Source organism: Grampus griseus (assembly GCF_964374135.1).
Source record: "Grampus griseus genome assembly, chromosome: 12".
In the NCBI taxonomy this organism is placed as follows: domain Eukaryota; kingdom Metazoa; phylum Chordata; class Mammalia; order Artiodactyla; family Delphinidae; genus Grampus; species Grampus griseus.
Window position 1 is genome coordinate 32,836,978 of NC_139006.1, and position 20,730 is coordinate 32,857,707.

The window sequence follows — 20,730 nt, forward strand, 5'->3', positions numbered from 1 at the left end:
TGATCGTTGCAGGGAATCCTTAGTGTCGGGTCAATTTTGAAACTATATGGATTCCAAGTTTACTTGAAACCCATCTTTCCCCACATTAGAGACACATTAGGATTCAAGAATGCCGTGGTAACTTTTGGTTGCTTCTCTACCTGGAAACTAACAGGCTCCAGGAAGGAACTCAATCAATGTTTATTTAATAAATGAGGGAATGGTAGCTAACCAGGCACACTTAGGTTCACGCATCCTTTCACGTTGAGTCTATGGCACTGGATTAAAAGAATCTCTGTATTGTTCACCATTTTCTAAATATAAGGTTTAAATAATTTGCACGTATAGATTATGTAAGGAACGGCACCAAGAAACGGGGGAGAGCTTAAACAAGCTTTATTTGGGAACGCTCCCGGGAGAGGTTCACTGGTCCGAGAGAAAGGGGCCAGAGAAGTCGCGCTCTCGGCGAGGGTTTGGGCAGAATTTATAGGGGAAGAAGGGAAAGGGGTGTGGTGAATCCGGTAGGGCGCAGGGTATTCCTTATTTGGTGGTCTTTTCGGGTATCGTGGCAATATCTGGTGCCAGTCGCAACAGTCTTGGGACCGTTAGTCCCGCCCCTCGAAAGGCGGGAAGGCTGGGCCGGGTGGAAAGCCCCCAGGTCAGTTCCTGGAACTGGGTGGTCCGGAAAGTTTCGGTCTGATGCAACCTGTGAGTCTGATTGCGCTCCCCTGCCTCGGGCCAGTTGGCCTTACAGATTACTAAGAGCTTTTTGCTCCAGTAGGAGATTCTGGACGCTTTAATTGAAATTCATCATGCTGATACAGATGTTAGACCAGATAACTATTACATTTAGAGGATGTGTATTGAATCCGTCTGAGCCTCGTTTTCCCCTTATTCTCTTGGCCATCATTGCAGTGCACTGTAACTATGAAACAAGTATGTAACCTAAATGCACACAGAAGGCAGAATGTGATCATGTCAAAGGAAAGGCATTTGTGGATTACCTTAGCTGTGCCAGGCACTATGCATACACGGAATTATCATTAAAAAGTCACAGCAGTTCAATGACGAGGTAAATTTTCATTTAGCTACTGTTTTGCTTGGGAGAGATTTTTTTTCATGCCTTTAGGTCACACAAATGGTAGCAGAATTGACCCTCAGACCTAGGTTGGTAAAATTTCTAACCCCGTACTATTTTCACTGTCTGAAAGTAAAAGCAACGTTAGACAAAAGGGCATCTCTATCAGATGGAATTGGTTAAAGGCGTGGAAGAAACCCCAGGAACTACAGACATCAAATGGAAGACAGAGGATCATGGTTTTTTAACAGAACCAAACAAAAGGTCACATTTGCTTGTCCATCCCAGCAAGGAGATCCTTTTGTCAATTGCCAGACACATCACCTCTACTTTCTAACTTCATTTGTTTTATTTGGTTTGTTGAGGGGAGTACAGAGAGGGTAGTCTTGTCAGGGAGTCAGAGGATTCCAGCATACGCAGGGCCACTTGGTACCTGTATCATCCTGGACTAGTCATTTAGCTTCCGAGTCTTGTTTTCTCCATTTCTAAAATACTAACTTGGGCTTCCCTGGTGGCGCAGTGGTTAAGAATCCACCTGCCAATGCAGGAGACATGGGTTCAAGTCCTGGTCCTGGAAGAGTCCACGTGCCACGGAGCAACTAAGTCTATGCGCCACAACTGCTGAAGCCCGCACGCCTAGAGCCCGTGCTCTGCAACAAGAGAAGCCACCACAATGGGAAGCCTGTGTACCGCAACAAGAGTGGTGCTTGCTACAACTAGAGAAAGCCCGTGCAGCAATGAAGACCCAACGCAACCAAAAATAAATTAATAAATAAAAAAGAAATATTGACTCTCCCAATCCAATGCTCTCCCCAAAGCATTTTTACATGCAGGGGACCCACGTGAAATATACATGTGAATGTTAATTTCATAGCACTGTACAAAAATCATAATGACCACCTCAACTAAAGGCTACTGAGATGAATATTTGTTTCTCTAAGACCAGCAAATATAAGAGAAAAAAGGACTTAGGATGCATGACGGAGTCTAGCGATCATTTGGATTCTAGTTCAATCTGGCTGCTGTGGTGACTATAAAGATTTTGGATATACTTGATTACTGTCCTTTCTACTCCACAGGGGAATAAGTCATTTTATGAGTCTTGATTGCATTTAATACCTCGACAATAAAAATGAGAACTTTCACATGAAGCGCTGATTTACTTGTGACTAGAGCTATAGCAATTCGGACCAAGTTACTGAATTTGATAGCAGAAGAAATATAAGCATCCAGCAGGGGGTTGTTTCAAGTGAAAACAACTGTGCTGCTTCCAGAAACATTTGGCAAGCGATTTGTGTGGGGATAAAATAATAGCAAAGGTAAAAATGAGCACATGACAAGCCAGTTATCAATGGATGCCCTGTTGTGTCACGAAAGCTGAAAGAGAGATATCCGGCTGTGATTTCAGGGTCGTAATTCCTTCTTGTGACTGCGTGCAAATTAAGGAAGAGTTGGCTAGACGTGACCATATCAAGGAATTTATGAGTCAGCATCAATAAATAAAAATGCTGACTAGGAGGCTAAATAATTGCTTCTATTTCCTGTCTAACTGCCTATTCTTAAAGTTAGGTCAGAATCATAAATAATGAAATCTGAACAGTATGCATGCATGCCCATGAGCTGGATTGGAAGTTCAAAATAAAGCCAGCATTCCACATGAAGATTTTTTAAGATAAGTTATCAGATATCGCCCATTCCGTGGACCTTTATCTATTAAAGAAGATATCATAATCTCCCTCTTGTCAGCAGAGAAACATCAAAGAATTATTTTTAGCTGAAATCTCAGGTACTAGAATATTTTCAGCTTCCAGAGATTGCCAGGACGTTGTAAGGTACATTTGGAAATTTTTGTCTTTGGGGAATAGAGAATTGTTTGGGGCCAGAAACAAATGTGTCTCCTCATGGATTTCAAACACTTTGCAGTTTGCGTCCCCTAAAATACAGATGTGATAAAGGCCTTTCCCTTTGAAATATGAGAAACAAACTTTGGCAGAAAGATTTTTTTTAAGGAATATTAGAAATGAAGTGAAACTTACATTGTGTCTTAGCCATTAGTACGGTACTTACTACTGTCACAGTCATGATGACTGTCTCTTCTAAAACATTACCAGGACCCTACCTAGTATTTAATTGTGAACTTATTAATCTACTGGGGGTGACTTTATTTGCAGCTACAATTTGCTACATCTTTTTTTTTTTCAGCAACTGACCCCTTTGTTCTGGTATCGTGAGACTGTTTTACCTCTACCACACCAAATTCTCCACCCTCCTCCCCCTCCGTGACTAAATTATAATCTCCTTGAGAGCAGGATTGTGTCTGTCTTGCTCATGGCTATGTCCTCCACCCCTTATGCATAGAAGGTGCTCCATGTGCACTTGTGAAGTGAATGAATTGAAGCAGGAGCCTCTTTTCTTTTTTTTTTTAATTGAAGTATAGCTGATTTACAATGTTGTGTTAGTTTCTGGTGTACAGCAAAGTGATCCAGTAAAAAATAAATATATATTATTTTTCATATTCTTTTCCATTATGGTTTATCACAGGATATTGAATATAGTTCCCTGTGCTATACAGTAGGACCTTGTTGTTTATCTATTTTATATGTAGTAGTTTGTATCTGCTAGTCCCAAGCTCCTAATTTATCCCTCCCCCCTCCCTTCTCCTTTGGTAACCATAAGTTTTTCTCTATGTTTGAGAGTCTGTCTCTGTTTTGTAAATAAGTTCATTTGTATCATATTTTAGATTCCACATATAAGTGATATCATATGGTATTTGTCTTTCTCTTTCTGACTTACTTCACTTAGTATGATAATCTCTAGTTCCATCTGTGTTGCTGCAAATGGCATTATTTCATTCCTTTTTATGGCTGAGTAGTATTACATTGTGTGTGTGTGTGTGTGTGTGTGTGTGTGTATCACATCTTCTTTATCCATTCCTCTGTGGATGGACACTTAGGTTGTTTCCATGTCTTGGCTATTGTGAATAGTGCTGCTATGAACATAGGGGTGCATGTATCTTTTGAATTATAGTTTTGTCTGGATATATTTCCAAGAATGGGATTGCTGGATAATATGGCAATTTGAATTTTAGTTTCTTGAGGAACCTCCATACTGTTCTCCATAGTGGCTGCACCAATGTACACTCCCACCAACAGTGTAGGAGGCTCCCTCTTCCAGTTGGAGAAATTTTTATTTCAGTTTTTCACTGAGTTACTAAGGTGAACGTGAAGTCCTTATGACTGAGAAAACAATTTACCAATATACTTTTTGTACCTAAAAGGAAACTATAACTTTAGCTCACCAGAACTAAGGTTAAATACTTTGCAGTTTTTTTGAAATGTTTTAATAATATTTGGCATCATGATGATAATTTTGATAAATTAAAACATTAAATTCTAAAGCAAACTGATGATGATTCTATATGTGATCCATAAACTAGACAGCTCACTAAACATCAAAAATAATATAACACATAGTTTACATATTTTAGGCTTATAATGTCAACATGGTAGAAGACCAGTTTCAAAAAGTAGTGGGAAAATAATCATAAACAGTTTGGGTCACAGAGAAAGGAATTAGATATAAATAGAATTTGGTAGATATTTCTTTCTAGTATCATTAATAGGAGATTTTGTGTGAATTGCAGTTCCGAATTAGAAAAGTGTCATTCTTTTGGAGTGCAATAGTTCAGACAGCCTGAACTATTGTTCAGTGACAGTGTCACGTGTCCAGACACTGGAGTTGGAGAAGGGTAATTGACAAGCATCAGCCCATATGTTGGATGAAGAGCTGTACTACACATCAAAAGTGTTCACCTTTTTAAAAAAAAAAAACACAGAGGAGACCAATTTCAGCTTCAGTAACATGCTAGCCCAAGGAGAATAAAATATTTTTAATGGTAATATAAGAATATGTGTTTCACTTTAGCAGATGAAATATTCTTTGCTCAAGGACAAAAGTCAAATCTTAATGTTTGTTCTCCGGAAATGAAGAAAACTCTCAAGTGTAGATCAATGCTCTACTCTGTTGTAAATCAAGTAGCTGAGCTTTGCAACTGACACAAGGTAAAGAGAAGAAGAAAAAATGGCAACCAAAATTTTTCTGAGGCTTTAGGAATGCCGGCCTATAAGAAGATAAGAGCATTCTCTGACAATGGGGAAGATGACAGCAGGGAAGAGAAGGAGTCTTGCCTCTGATATTCTAAAATTTAAAAGATACAAAACATCCTCAGAGAGATGTTTTAGCATAACACAAATCACAGAATTGGAAGAAGGACCAGTATTGGTATTGAAGCATATAAAAAAGGTTAGGAAATAAATGATGAAAGTACAGCTTCATAAGAGCTAAATTCAAAAATGCCATGGGTAACCCTGGATCCCGAACCAGGAAAAAAAAAAAAAAGGTATAGGCTGTAATGGACCTTATTGGTGAAATCTTGGATACGGGCTGTGGATTAGATAATAGTGTATCAATGTTAAATGCTTGATTTTCATCATAGTACTGTGGTTATGGAAGAGATTGTCCTCATTTTTAAGAACACACACTGACAGATTTAGGGAAAGGGGGCATAATATCTGTAACTTACCCTTAAAAAATGGTTCAGAAAAAAAAGTGTGGGGTGTGTGTGTGTGTGTGTGTGTGTGTGTACATAGAGACTGAGAGGGGGAAAGAGAGGGGAAAGAGTAAGAGAGGGAGCCAGTGAGCAAATGATTAAACAAATGGGGGTAAAATGTTAACAAGTGGTAAATCTGGATAAAGGTAAACTGAATATAGGAATTCTTACTATATTCTTTCAAAATAAGAAGTTATAAAATAAAAAAAGATAGGTCAAAAAAATTCCCATATAATTAGAAACAAAATAACATTTATGACACTTGGATTATTAAATAACATGGGTTAAAAAAGGAAGTCATGCGCTTCCCTGGTGGCGCAGTGGTTGAGAGTCCGCCTGCCGATGCAGGGGACACGGGTTCGTGCCCCGGTCCGGGAAGATCCCACGTGCCGCGGAGCGGCTGGGCCCGTGAGCCATGGTCGCTGAGCCTGCGTGTCCGGAGCCTGTGCTCCGCAACGGGAGAGGCCACAACACTGAGAGGCCCGCGTACCGCAAAAAAAAAAAAAAAAAAGGCATAAAGAAACGTAAGAAATACATAGAACTGAATATAAATAAAACTACATGGAAGAATACATGGGGAAGGGGAAAGCAGTCCCGAGGAAGAAATGCATAGCTCTTTAAAATAAATGTATCAGAAAACAAGCAAGCTTATCACCAAACCAGCAACAAGTTTACCAATTTTTTTCCTTCTGGTTCTCCAACCACTTGGCTCTAGATGCAGGGGCAGTCATGCAAGCTCCCCTACCTTCTGGTTGAGGATAGAAAAAGGGAGCCCCAGACGCGGGTTCGTGCCCCGGTCTGGGAAAATCCCACATGCCGCGGAGCGGCTGGGCCCATGAGCCATGGCCGCTGAGCCTGCGCGTCCGGAGCCTGTGCTCCGCAACGGGAGAGGCCGCGACAGTGAGAGGCCCGCGTACCGCAAAAAAAAAAAAAAAAAAAAAGAAAGAAAAAGGGAGCCCCAGTAAGGCAGAAGGTGCCAGGGAGTCACAAAGAGGAAGAAACCCAGGAAAGCAACAGCCATAAAGCTGTTTACAAATCCTAGGTTCACGGTTGAGCTGCACATGTGTGGATCTGATCCTAATCAGCACATTAAAGACTTTGAGAACTGAACCAGCAGATTGCTGCCCAGGTTCTACACTGGCCAGTGCCTGAAAATACTTGAGACACATCCAAATAGCATGCAAATATACCAAGCAAGAGCCCACAGAACGTATGTTAAAACCTGTGACCAGAACTTAACCTAGCTGATTGTCTGCTAAAATTTAAAGAAAAAGAAATCAATATTTTTCCATAGGATTTCACATGGCCCAGAGTCTTGTAATGTAATATTTAAAATACCTCATACTCAATCCAGAATTACTCCATATGAAAAGACCCAGGAAATCTCAACTGACTTTTGAAAAGACAATCAACAGAAAGTAACAGTGAGATGACAAAGATGTTGGAATTAAATAACAAAACTTAGAGGCAGCTTTTATTAAAATTCTCCAACAAGCAATTATGAACATTCTTAAAACAAATCAAAAAATAGAAAGTCTCAGAAAAGAAAGAGAAAACTAAAAGAAAAAGAAAATGGAAATTTTAGAACTGAAATAGACAACTGAAATGAAAAATCTCACTGAATGGGCTGAATAGCGTATTGGAGATGACAAAAGGACAAATCAGTTAACTTGATGATAGATAACAGAAATTATTCAATCTGAACAAGAGGGAAACAAATATTTTTAAAATGAAAAATATTATAATCCTAAGAGAAATTTTTAAAAAATCCATTGTCTATGTCATTGGAGTCTCAGAAGAAGAGGAGAAAGAATGTGATGCTGAAAAAGAATGTGAAGAAATAATGGCTGAAAATTTCCCCAAATTAGAGAAATATATAAACCTACAGAGTCAAGAAGCTCAGTAAATCCCAAATAGGATAATCTTAATAAAATGCATTCCCAGAAATATAACTAAAATGCTGAAAACTAAAAACAAGGAAAAAAATCTTGAAAGTAACCAGAGAAAAATAATTACCTATACAGTAAACCTTTTTGTTTTGAAATAATACATATACAGAAGAGTTATCAAAAATATACAGTTTGGGGCTTCCCTGGTGGCGCAGTGGTTGAGAGTCCGCCTGCTGATGCAGGGGACACGGGTTCGTGCCCCAGTCCGGGAGGATCCCACATGCCGCGGAGCGGCTGGGCCCGTGAGCCATGGCCGCTGAGCCTGCGCATCCGGAGCCTGTGCTCCGCAACGGGAGAGGCCACAGCAGTGAGAGGCCCGCGGACCGCCAAAAAAAAAAAAGAAACAGTTTTCCTCTAAACCCTTCACCCAGCTCCCTCTAATGTTAACCGAAGAGAACCATGAGAGGATCCTCTGGATGACCAGCTTCCAGAGGAGGAGGAGCAAAGGCTATCTTGGCATGCGGATCCAGGGTCTGATGCCCAGGGTAGACCAGATGCCCCACCAAGTTCAAACCCACAGGGGAAGGATCCCTTCATTCAGCCAACTCTATCCTTATGCAGCAGTTCTTCCCCAAGTGCAAGGCAAAGCTTGTCCTCATGCTCCTTACCTTGGAAGATGTTCAGAACTTTTTTGATTCAACCCTCCCTCCTGAAAGGGAGCTGCTAGCCCAGGTTCTCTCTTCAGAGATCAGATGTGACAGAGAAGTCCTGGGGGGCAGTTCCTGAGGACACCGTGTTCTTCTCTTCCTCCTCAGAAATTTGCTCCACCAAGGGACTTCCCTGGCCCAGCACAACCAAAATGGTCAACAAGAAATATCCATAGCAAGGGCTCGATTCAATCTTGTATCTACAAAGCCAGAAAACAGAAGTGAATTACCTGGTAAGCAGACCCACCTTCCAATAAGCCTATTTCTGAAGATACAGGACTATAGCAAGGTGCTTTTTCCCCTTTTCTACTAAAGAAACTTTGATTTTTTTGTCTCTTAGTTTTATTGCTATTAATTAAGAGATTATACAATGGCTCAAACGTAAGCTTGGTATAATTGCAACTCTTAGAATAACGTTTTATAACTGTAGATGATTTAAATGTGAATCATCAATTATTTGCTTCCATTTTATTCTATTTGTAGGTAGTATAATTACAATATTTTTGTTTTTAGCAAGACCCCTAAAATCATTCAGAAACAAAGCAATAATGATTTTTTATCTTTCTTCTAAAATAAGTTTGAGCTTTTTCTCTTTTGGTTTCATTGCTATTATTTAAGTGATTATACAGTAACTCCAGTGAAAACTTCATGGGATCGTAATTCTTAGGATAATATTCCATAAATGTATATTCTATAAATGTGAATCTCATTAGTAATTTGCTTTTTAAAATTTCATTTCTGGATAGTGTATAGTATTTTTATTGTTGCCATTTAACAAGTTTCTTCCCTTGACCCAGAAACAGAGCAATATTTTGTCTCTCTGCTAATTTACCATTTTCCCTCATGTCATTTCAAAGCTGCTAAGTTGTCATACAGTTGCTCATGTGGAAGTCTGACCAGAATCATATTATAATACTTCTTAGGATAGTGTGATAAATGTATTTTATTCAAAAGTAAATTTCGTGAGTAAATTGTTAACTTTTATTTCTAGATAGTGAAAGATAGTATTTCAGTTGATGGTGTCGAAAATATTCCCCATAACCTGAGCTATGGGAAAAGTTTTCTACGAGCAGTCGTGCCATTGGAGGTATTTGAAATTCAAAGACCATATCTGCATTCCAAGGGCTGCATTTACCCTAGTTATGAGACTAACATGCTTACCTAAGTAAACGTTAGTTTAAAAGAAAAGCCCTCTGATGGGTCTCACTATGCATAGCATAAAATCCACAGCCCTCACTATGGACCAGAGCCCCAGATGTGCTGAGCTCCACCGTTCCACTGACCTGTCTCATGCCCACTGGGCTCCGGTCACTCTGTCCTCCCACAGAGCCTCAAGCTACCAAGCCCCTCCCACCCTTTCGTTCATGCTGTTCTCTCTCTGCCTGAATGCTACCCACAACCCCAAAGATGCCTGTCCTCCCTCATCCTTCTGGTCTCAAATATACATCTCTGGAGAAGCTTTCACTGAGTTCTCAATCAGTATGAGTTCCTCTTTACCATAACGCTCTGGGATGTGTACCTTTTCACTAGTAGCATTATCACAGTGTGCAATTGTATAATTATTTATGTGATTATATTTGAATGTGTGTATCCATACCTCTCTGTCATCAGGGATTCGATCTATTTCTTGTTCATTTACTGTGTCCAGTGTTTTCAGAGCAGCAAGGGGAGGGTGCTCTTGGCATTTGGTGGGATATTTTTCCTTGTGCAGGTGTTTTAGGTCTGTCTGCAATAACAAAGCATAAAACACAGTCTTCCAGTGCCTAACAAAGCAAGCATTTCCTTCTCATTCATGGGTTTGTGGATGAGCTGTTGCCTGCCTGGGCTTAGCTGGGCTTGGGTTTCAGGTCAGCTTCATTCTCTGAGACCTGCTTGTCATTTGAGGGCCCAGACAGAAGAGGCAGTGGCAACCAGGGCCCGGTCCCCTCACGGCGGACTGCACAAGCCCTGGTGGGAGAGTGGAACACAGGCTGCTTCTCAAAGCCTCTGTTCAGAACTCATGCACCCTCTTGTCTGCCCATCTTCCACTGGTCAGAGGGCCCAAGATCAGTGTGATGGAGAAATCAACTCCACCCAAATGATCTAACATTACCAGTGTCCTTTGGGGGCTGCTTCACAGCCACTGTAGACCCTGGCACCCCAGACTCCTGCCACAGGCCCCATATTCCGGGCCTCACAATCCTAACAAGCAGGCTCCACTCAAGAGGAGGCTGTGGGCGTCCCAGGTGAGGAACAGGTGTTCCCAGCAGAGTTGTCAGCCTGAGAGCCCCACGTATAGTGACAGCATTCCTGGCAGGAGAGGCAAGAAGACTTCCTTCAACAGCCTCAGGTCTGTGTATTTCAGAAAGGTCCTGACCCGCCCCCCCCCCCATCAACCCCACAGTGTGTCCTTATAACTCCCCATGGTATTGAGTTCTGGGCTGTCACTTATCTGTACGCCCGTATTTATTGAGGGCCTAATGAATGCTGGGCGGCGCCCGGGTAAGGCTGCTGGGTTAAGGTGAGATGCCAGGTCTGGGTAAGGCCCTTCCTTTGTAGTTTTCCATCCCACAGAGTGTCCCCTTTCATTTAGACTCATCCCATGATTCCCATGAAGTAAGGGACAGCCAGGCAGAGACCAAGTGACTAGCACATAAAGCAAACGAAAAGGAGGATTAATTGATGCAAAACCAAGATGTCATGGAACCTGTCACTTGAGAAATGCATTCTAGTGCTTGAGAACTCTTCGAAACTATTTTAATTGGATCGAATTAGTCAAATCCTGAGAAGACTTTACCTAGCCATATGCAAAAAGACAGTCTTTACATAGTAGACAGATAGATATATGCAGAACGAGTGTATAAACCTACGCAATTAAGTGGTATGGGAGAAGGGGGATGCTTCAGACACACTGCTAAATGAAGTGACAGTTTTAGTGCTTGAGAACATAATCCTATGATATAGTACTATTACTGTCCCCCTATTAAAAACACAGACAGGATTGACGTGTAACCTTAAAAGCTATGTATGAATAACCAGGCCCAGCATGGCATCAGAGGGAACATGGCCACCTAGGTGTCAAGTGTGAGCCTGAACTCTGGTGGTTCCGGTTCTGCCCCTGCCACCTAAACCCGCTATCCACAGAGAGCTGGCAGGTCATTTAACACCATCAGGCTAGTATTAGAGCTAAGCACTTCACTGAGCATTATTCCATTTAATCCTCACAATTCCCTGCTCTTATCAGAGAACAAGAGTGAGGTTTAGAGAAGTTAAATAATGTACCCTGTATTTGAGCTGGATATGTCTGACTCTAGAACTGGTCTATTCTACCCTGCTTCATTCAATAGACCCACTAACCCCCATGCTTTTGTGAACATCAAAAAGGATGTGTATAAAAAGCACCTTTCGAAATATTGAAACCAACGTCAATTAGTACTACAAAATCACCTCGGACAGAATTTCTCTGGAATTTAACACAATCACAATATAATTTCTTTAACGTTTACGTACCTTATGTACCTGTTACAAGCATTATCTTCTGTAATCATCATACAAGCCCCCGTGGACGGTCCTGCACTAATTTTTAGATTAAATTACGAATGTTCTGGCGAAACGCTGTTAAAGCAAGTGTGATAAAGCCCCCCAAGCGACTCTACGGAGCCTTGGGGGGCCGTCCAGCTTCTTGTGTTCAGGTGAGCAGAAAACGCGGGCGCAGGAGGGACCTCCCAGGTCCGTCACCGCGTTAGAGGGGACGCGACGATGCTTCCACAGTAGTGGAATCATTACTTTGCTGAACAGGGATGTAGGAAACAGTCCTGAGTCATCCGAGTTCTCGGGAGGAGCTGCAAATGAAACCGAGCCCAGGTGCTCCACTGCCAGGGTTAAGCTACAGCCTCCAGCCCCCCCGACTTTTCCTTGCGAGTTTCCGGGGATGTGCGGGAGCGTGGGCGCGCCCCTGGCTGGATCCAGAGCTTTAGGGGTGATCCCTTTCTCATGCGGGACTGGGGGATGAAACGTGTCACTTTTTGCATTTGTTCTGCAAATGTTTATTGAGCGCCTACCACTTCCCCATATACAAAAATGTGGCAGCGGTAGCAGCTAAGACTCAACGCCCGCAAGCGCGCGTCTCGCTGTCTCCGGTGTGCCCAGGTCGCCCGCCCTGGAGTCGCGGGAGAGCCCCGCAGACGCAGCGCCCGGCCTGCGCGCGCCCGAAGGCGGCACTGCCCACGCACATGCACACGCACGGGAGCGCCGGGCTCCCGCGTCCTCGGGGCTGTGCCGGCGCCGGGCGCGGGCGGGAGCTCGAGAGTCCGAGCGGGAGGCGGGAGCTGCAGGCGGGGCGGGTGCCCGCGAGCGGCGCTCGTGCATTCGCTCCACCGCTGCCGAAGCCCCGCCCCCGCCCCGCCCCCCGCTTCTCCCGCGCGCGGGCTCCGCGCGCCCCAAGTCGCGCGCGTGCGCGCGCGTGCGCAGGCCAGGGCCCTCCAGGGGCGGCCCCGTAGACTCCAACGAAAGCGTCGCAAGGTCCCGGATTAACCCTTTCCCTGCTCACCCATTTACAGGCCCAGTCGGGTTCCGTGCCTGCGCAAGCCGGCGGCGCGCCTTCCCCCTCGCCCGCACCGCGCATGCACGGGAAGGGGGGGTTGCCGGTGGGGGTGTTCACGGCCGGCTAGACATTCTGTGCTCGTGCAGGAGGAGGGCTCCTACCATCAGGGACGTGCACGATTCCCCACCCCGCCCCCTCCCCAAACTAAAAAAAAAAAAAAAAAATCCAAAACACACTGCCACCCACCGTGCCCCCGCGCCCCGCGTCCATCCCGTCCCCGGCCTGCGTGCAGTGAGCGCGGGGAACCCACGGCAAGTGTCTGTGGCTGTGCCAGGTTGCAGGTAAGCGCGGGCCGGGGGTGCGGAAGGGGCCCGGGCCGGCCGCGAGGCGGGCGCGGGGGCGCGGGGGAGGCCGGAGGCTGGTGCGGCGGGGCTGCCCGGAAGAAGCGCGTTCTCGCCGCGCTCTGGGGCACCAGTCAGCTCCAGAATGTGCGGGCGGCCCCGGCGGCGCGGCGCGAGCGGGGCCGGGCGAGGGGCCTGGGCGCTCCGGGGGCCGCGCAGGCCGGCGAGCGGGCTCGGGCAGCGGCCGGGCGGCGGCAGTGGCGGCCCCGCGCGCGCGCTCGCCGAGCCTCGGCGGCGGAGTTCATGGCCGCCCCCGCTCGCACCGCCGCAGTGCACCGCGGTGGGGGTGGGGACGGCCCGGAACCCGGCGCCGAGCGCGGCCAGCCGGGCGCCGCCCCTCCGCTCCGCGGGCTCCGCCGCGCCGCCCCCAGCCGCCCTCGGAGGAGGGGGCCGGGACCCTGGCGCTCGCACTCCCGGGAGCGCCCGCGGAGCTCGGGAAGCCGGCCGCGCGCCGCCCCCGCCCCCGGCCGCGGGAGGGCGGGGGAGGGCCCGGCGCGAGCCGGCCGGGGAGTGCGCGGGGCGCGAGCTCCGGGCTCGCGGGCGGAGCGGGGCGCGGCGCGGCGCGGGGCTGCGGAGCCGGGCCGCACGCCCGCTCCCGCTCCCCGCCGCCGGGGCCGCCGTGGGTCCTCCCTCCCGCGCTCGGAGCCGCGGCCCCAGCCCGCGCCGAAAAGCCGGATTCTAAAAGGGAAAGCGGCCCTGGCACCTCCCGGCTACCCGGGCAGGAGCTTTTGTTCGGGAAGCAATGCACACGGCTTGATTCCGTCCCCCACCTCCTGGGCAGAAAGAGATGGGAGCGAGGCTTGGAGAGGCTCTGGAGGCTCCCTGGGTCCTCCGCTCCGTTCCCTGCTTCCTCCGCATCCCGAAGTTGCCAGCTTTCGACCGGGAAGTGGTGCCGCCGCCATTGTCGCGGCGGCCCCGGGGTCGGGGAGGCGGCCGCCGCCGCCGCTTATGTAAGTTTGGCTTTACAGGAGTTCGCTCCGGCCCTGCGCGGCGGTTTGGAGAAGCGTAATAAAGGGGCAGCTTCGTTCTGGAGGTGTGGTTGGCCTTCATCGTTCCCCCTACCTACAGGGATACTGGCCACGGGTATCTTCCAGTTTGACTCACCTGAACTTAGCATCTCAACAGAAAAAAATGGTCCTTAGAGATCTGGAGAGAGAGTGGGGGCCAAATAACACACTGACGAGAAAAGGAAAAAAAAAAAATCCAACACACTCCTATGTTGCCATGGGTACTGTACACCACTCCTAGGCCTGGTCCTTGAGCTTTTATCCCACAAGCCCTAGGGAGAGCGACTGGCAACTGTAGGAAGTGACCCGGTAGGAAGGTTTCGCCTGACTGCGTTCCGTTGGGGGTGACTACAGGCTGGGGTGCATCCAGGGAACAGGCAGGGTAGGAAGCATCCTTAGAAATAATTCTGCTCAACCCTCACACTTGGCAGATAAGAAGACAGCCTGCCACTTCAGGCAGCTTAACGGTGTTTTCACTTTTCCGTAGAGGGAACTTTGGAGGGTTTTCAGGACTCTGGTCCTACCACACTCAAGTTTGTGTGGTCACCATTCAGTAGAGGAGACTTTATGTTTTTCGATGTTAGGCTGCCGCATGGAGTCCCTCTGGTAAAAGTTAAAACTCGCAAAAATCTAGAATCCTTTGAGCTTCCCTGTAGGGATAGAGGCAAAAACACCTGGATTTCTCAAATGCAAGCTTCAAGACCAGAGTAGCTTGAGTAATGTATGTTACATCACACACAAGTGTGGATGGAAGAAAGCAGCTATTGTTCCCTCTGCTCCGACGTTAAATGTTGGGTGTACGTACCTCTCTAACTTTGTCTATATTTATTAAAAGCGTATATACTCTATGTTTATATGAGCCTAGAGAAAAATGTGAAGGCTGTGTATCCAGCAGGAAACGGTAGGGGTAGAGGGCATTTACTGGCTTTTATTCTATCTGTGCCGCAATCAACATCCTTACAAATACGGACACAGGCTTTGTGAGGGGAAATCCCTCAGTGGTTCTCCAACCCATCCTTCCCATTCCTGGCACACACCCCCCCCAAAGGCTGCAAGTGCTCCAGCCCTTACCATTTCTCCTTCGTATCTGTTCAGAGCTGGACCTGATGCTGCCAGCCGCCCTCCTCTCTGTTCCCAACCTGAAAATAGGTACAGGTGCCAATGGCAAGACAAAAAAGGAAAGTTTCTTTTTAAAAATCAATTCTTGAAAACACTCTTGTTTAGAATTTGGGATGGGGGAAGAGCCTACCTTACTCTTGTATGTCCTTTTCTCTTGTAGGACTGGCGTGCCCCTGATCAGAGGTATTCTGATCCGAAGAATTTGGTGTTTAAAGCATTAAGATAATAGCCTGAGTTGTTCATGGTAACTATGACTTTGGATATTATGTCCTGAAAATATTGTTTGGTGTTAGCTTTAAAATGTCTCTCTCTCGGTTATGTGTTAGCATTCTTTAGGGGACATATGTATTTTCCTCATATTTATACTTCGTTGAATAAAAGAAAGAAACAATGTTTTTGAAAAGAAACGCAACAGGACACATTGTTTTAAAAAGATCACTTTAACACACGGCAGGTGTCTTCCGTGCCAGTTCTAGATTTCTTTTGCTTGTAAAACGCTCGCAGCACTTGTCAAGTGCATCCAACTTGGATGGCAGATAGGTCGGCATCCAGAGGGGCTGAAGCCTCTCGTCACTGTCTTCCCAAATGTCATCTGATTCTCTGAGGGTCTTGTTAAACCTTGACACTTGTTCACAAGTGGCCCGAAACTGGTGTGGAAAAACTAGAAGACAACACTGAATGGAATGTTCTGGCAATGATATCCCTCTCTGGTTCTGCAGCAGCGATTTGTCTCTTCCGTCAAGGAAGCAGAACACTGAGAGCTGCTAGTTATTTTACTGAATCTTCCTCTGTGTGAAATTTTCCTGAATCTTCCTCTGCGTGAAATTAGAGTAGACGCAGCAGATGGCACTGGTGGATGCTTGCCGGAGACCTGTTTCTTAAACCTTGAAGCTGAGTTATTTGTCATTATTACCCGTAGTTGTCCGGAAGCACGGCTTTGGGGGCTAGAGTGCCTGGATTTGAGCCCCGATACTCCACTAAATAACTAGAATATTGGGCAGGTTCCTCAATTCATCTATAAAGTGGGGGTAGTAATACCTATCTCTCCAGGCCGTCTGATCATTGCATTTGTGAAGACGTGGAAAGAAAAGCACATAGCGCAATGCCAGGCAGGTATTACGTGCTCGGTAGAAGTTGCTGTTATTATGAGTAGGCAGATGCGGAGTACAGTGAAGATAAGTAGAAGGAACAGTATGGAAATCCCTAAGTTGGGATCCGTCTTTTCTCCTCATATTCTTGAACCACTCCTGGCATTGACTTTCTGAAATTGTTAGGGACCGGAAATTGATCAGAAAATGAGAATCTCCCTGTATTTTCTGTATGGAAAAGTATTGTGCATAATTACCAAAGTATTTCTTTAAACATTTTTTGTAGGAGTTTTTCATCAGTATGTCTGAAACCATTAAATACAATGACGATGATCATAAAACTCTGTTTCTGAAAACCCTAAACGAGCAGCGCCTGGAAGGAGAATTTTGCGATATCGCGATTGTGGTGGAGGATGTCAAGTTCAGGGCGCACAGGTGTGTCCTTGCCGCCTGCAGCACCTACTTTAAAAAGCTTTTCAAGAAGCTTGAGGTCGATAGTTCTTCAGTAATAGAAATAGATTTTCTCCGTTCTGATATATTTGAAGAGGTCCTGAATTACATGTACACAGCAAAGATTTCTGTGAAAAAAGAAGATGTTAACTTAATGATGTCATCGGGTCAGATTCTTGGTATCCGATTTTTGGATAAACTCTGTTCTCAGAAGCGGGACGTGTCCAGTCCCGACGAAAATAACGGCCAATCCAAAAGCAAGTACTGCCTCAAGATCAATCGCCCCATTGGAGATGCTGCTGACACTCAGGATGATGACGTGGAGGAAATCGGAGACCAAGATGACAGTCCCTCGGATGACACGGTAGAAGGCACCCCGCCAAGTCAGGAGGACGGCAAGTCGCCCACGACGACGCTCAGGGTCCAGGAAGCGATCCTGAAAGAGCTGGGGAGTGAGGAGGTGCGGAAAGTCAATTGCTATGGCCAGGAAGTCGAATCCATGGAGACCCCCGAGTCCAAGGATCTGGGATCCCAGACCCCTCAAGCCTTAACATTTAACGATGGGATGAGTGAAGTGAAGGACGAACAGACGCCAGGCTGGACCACAGCTGCCAGCGACATGAAGTTTGAGTACCTGCTGTACGGCCACCACCGGGAGCAGATCGCCTGCCAGGCCTGCGGGAAGACGTTTTCGGACGAGGGCAGGCTCAGAAAGCACGAGAAGCTGCACACGGCCGACCGGCCCTTCGTCTGCGAGATGTGCACCAAGGGCTTCACCACTCAGGCCCACCTGAAGGAGCACCTGAAGATCCACACGGGCTACAAGCCCTACAGCTGCGAGGTGTGCGGCAAGTCGTTCATCCGCGCCCCGGACTTGAAGAAGCACGAGCGGGTCCACAGCAACGAGCGGCCCTTCGCCTGCCACATGTGCGACAAGGCCTTCAAACACAAGTCCCACCTCAAGGACCACGAGCGCAGGCATCGGGGCGAGAAGCCCTTCGTGTGCGGCTCCTGCACCAAGGCCTTCGCCAAGGCGTCGGATCTGAAACGGCACGAGAACAATATGCACAGCGAGCGGAAGCAGGTCACCCCCAGCGCCATGCAGAGCGAGACGGAGCAGCTGCAGGCGGCGGCCATGGCCGCGGAGGCCGAGCAGCAGCTGGAGACCATCGCCTGCAGCTAGAGCAGGGGGACCAGGATGCTCGGGGCAGGGATGCTCCGCCAGCATCCTGCATCCTGACCCATGAACGCCAGCCGCTGCATTTCGGTGGAAACTTACGGAGCATTGTACTCGCTGGACTTAAGGCAGTGCTTGCTTGGGTGTTTTGAAAACTTTTCAAGGAAATACTGTTCCTTGGTTCTGACCAGACAGTTTCACTGTCCCGTCTGGTGTCTAGTATTAAGGTTGCCAGTAAGCACCCGCACCCCCCGCCCCACTTTTTTATGATTTCTGATTTTAATTTTGAGAACTCTCGTGTCCAGTTCAGAAGTGAGAGACTTCGGTCCCTTTTTTAAATTCCTCTCTCTGCTTGCTGCACCGGGGAGGGCACTGCACAGAGTGATAAATGAGTGAATTGATTTCCTGATCATCACCGTTCTGTGTGACTTAGGGTTACAACAGCATTTTTAAGAACTTTGGTAAAAGTACCTTGTGTCGACGCAGAAAATACGGGTGGGTGGTTGACCAAGAACCCTGCGTGCGCAGATGTGAAAACAAGTTCTGGGAATGCAAAATGGTCTCAGATTTATATACTTGGTTTGTTAATTTTCTATCACTGTTTTTCATGATTTTTGTGGACAAATAATGGTTGCTTTGCTGAAGTGTTTCTTCATCCCTTTTGACTGCCCATACCTGCCCCGCAAAGGTTTCATCACACGTCCCGAAGGCATGTTGGTGGTCTGAGGGCTGAGTTTTTTCATTCCTCTTACTTTGGGCATTGCCACTCTGCAGCCGACGGGGTTTGTGGGATGGACCAGTGATGAGAGGGTTAGAAAAAGGAATATAGGAATCTGGCTCTCAGAGACAAGGCTTGCACATTTGCAACAATTCCAAGTTTTTCTAGATCAAAGAAATTCCTGATTGATTTTGAAATTGGATTTTTGTTTAGGATCAAAATTAAGACAAGAACAGGTATGCCTCTTCGGATACATTTGTGTAACTTAAAAGAGTGTCATCAAGCTTTTGGGCTCTCCGTAGCACGTGATTTATCCATTAAGGAGATGCAGTATCCTTCCTTAAATCAATATGTTTAAAATTTTTTAAGTGTGTAAATAGTACAGAAGCGTTGGTCTTATGTATCTCAAGTACAAGTAGACAGCTGCACTTTTTTTGCACATTGGATTAAAGTTACTTCCATCAGCAACAAACATCTGTCTGTTTTTAACCAGTATTAAAGATTGTCAGACCAAATGTTTTTGTTTTTGAAGTATATTTCATCACTGGTTACACTTTTAAGTGGAAGTTGACTGCCTTTTCATAGCTGTAAATGGAATTATAAGTGCTGTTCCAATTCTGGTGTATGAAACTTCTTTTTAAACATTCTTTAGGAATATATTGAAATACCATCAATAGTTTGAATTATGTTCTGTAATAAAGTATTAATTATTTTAGAATGTACCATTTTCGAAAAATATCAATTTTTAAAATTTATTTTTGGTTGCTAGGGGTTTTTTTTAAAGATATATTAAAGTAATTTCATTTCCTAGCTTGTTGCATTAACACCTGTAATTATAATTGTGAGATAAACTTTATTTTTTAAATTGGTGTATATGTTATGCCCAAGATTGTAGGATGAAGATGCTACCTTTTTAAGAAACTTATTTATTGGTAAATGTTTAATTTAGTTTAAAACTAATTTAATTGTTTTTCTTAAAAGTTGATTATTTTCTCCTAAAAGTGGTCCTGTCACTGTGTTTATATACTATTAGTAGAAAGGGAACCGATTGCTGTTCCTAGACTGTTTTAACCAAAGCAAAGGAAAAATAATTTAACATCTTGTGGATACCTACTTCAGCAAATCATTTTTGGGGCCTTCATTTTTGTATATAAAAGAAAATATACTTCTGTCATTCCTGTTTTCATTTTTTCTTAGCAACCTGTCACATACCCAGGTTTTTACTAAAGTGCATTTTCTATACTGTCTTTGTCCCGGTTTTATAGAATTGCAAGTTCACCATGTGGCATTAACCCTCATTGAAATCACCTAAGCATGGTGGTACCCCAAAAAGAAAGCGTAATATTCAGCACTTTATTTGCATCATGTAAATATGTGTCATTTGTCCTATTTTGCATGAGAAATATATTTGTGTTTTAATTTCTGGCACCGGTGCTGGGTTCATCTGTGCATGTGTTCCTTGTGTTCTGGGCAGCAGCAAAGTCATGACGTGGCAGCTGTCCTGTCTCCTGGTCATTAAGCCTGCCTCTCTCCACCCAGCTGGCTCTAGTGTCCCCTGGATGATGAAGCCCTCATGTCCAGAAGTTCAAGGGTACCTGCCATCACAGCGAGGTAATTCTGAAACATGCTTACACTGAATCTGCCTTGTGAGAGGGAAGGAAATTCCAGTGTCAACGTCACCACTTTTTCATTATACAAAAACCACTTACCTTTTTTCTATTTGTCCGAAGAGAATGTCTACAAACTTGATTTAGCTTTTTATGCCAACTTGCACGTCATTGGCAGTGATTGAGGAAGGGAATTTTGGGAAGTCTAAAATGTAGGTTATCTGCCTGCTAATTAACTTGATCACAAATACAGAATTTTTAGACATTACAGAGGTCACCATCAAGTGAGGCAGATACTAACAAATTTCTCCTATTGTGTTGGGGGAAAAAATTGTGATGAGAGAGTGAGGCAAGTTGATGCAGTTTCCAATTGAATGGA

The 20,730-nt window shown here is 45.5% G+C and overlaps 1 protein-coding gene across 1 annotated transcript; it reads left to right on the forward strand.

Moving 5' to 3' along the window:
* Positions 1 to 12,741: 12,741 nt before the first annotated feature.
* Positions 12,742 to 18,113, forward strand: ZBTB14 (zinc finger and BTB domain containing 14). The gene is made up of 3 exons (XM_082667662.1): positions 12,742 to 13,125; positions 15,472 to 15,555; positions 16,686 to 18,113. Exons 2-3 carry the CDS (start codon positions 15,553 to 15,555, stop codon positions 18,030 to 18,032), a joined length of 1,350 nt encoding a protein of 449 aa, XP_082523788.1. The 5' UTR covers positions 12,742 to 13,125; positions 15,472 to 15,552; the 3' UTR covers positions 18,033 to 18,113.
* The last annotated feature ends 2,617 nt before the right edge of the window (positions 18,114 to 20,730 follow it).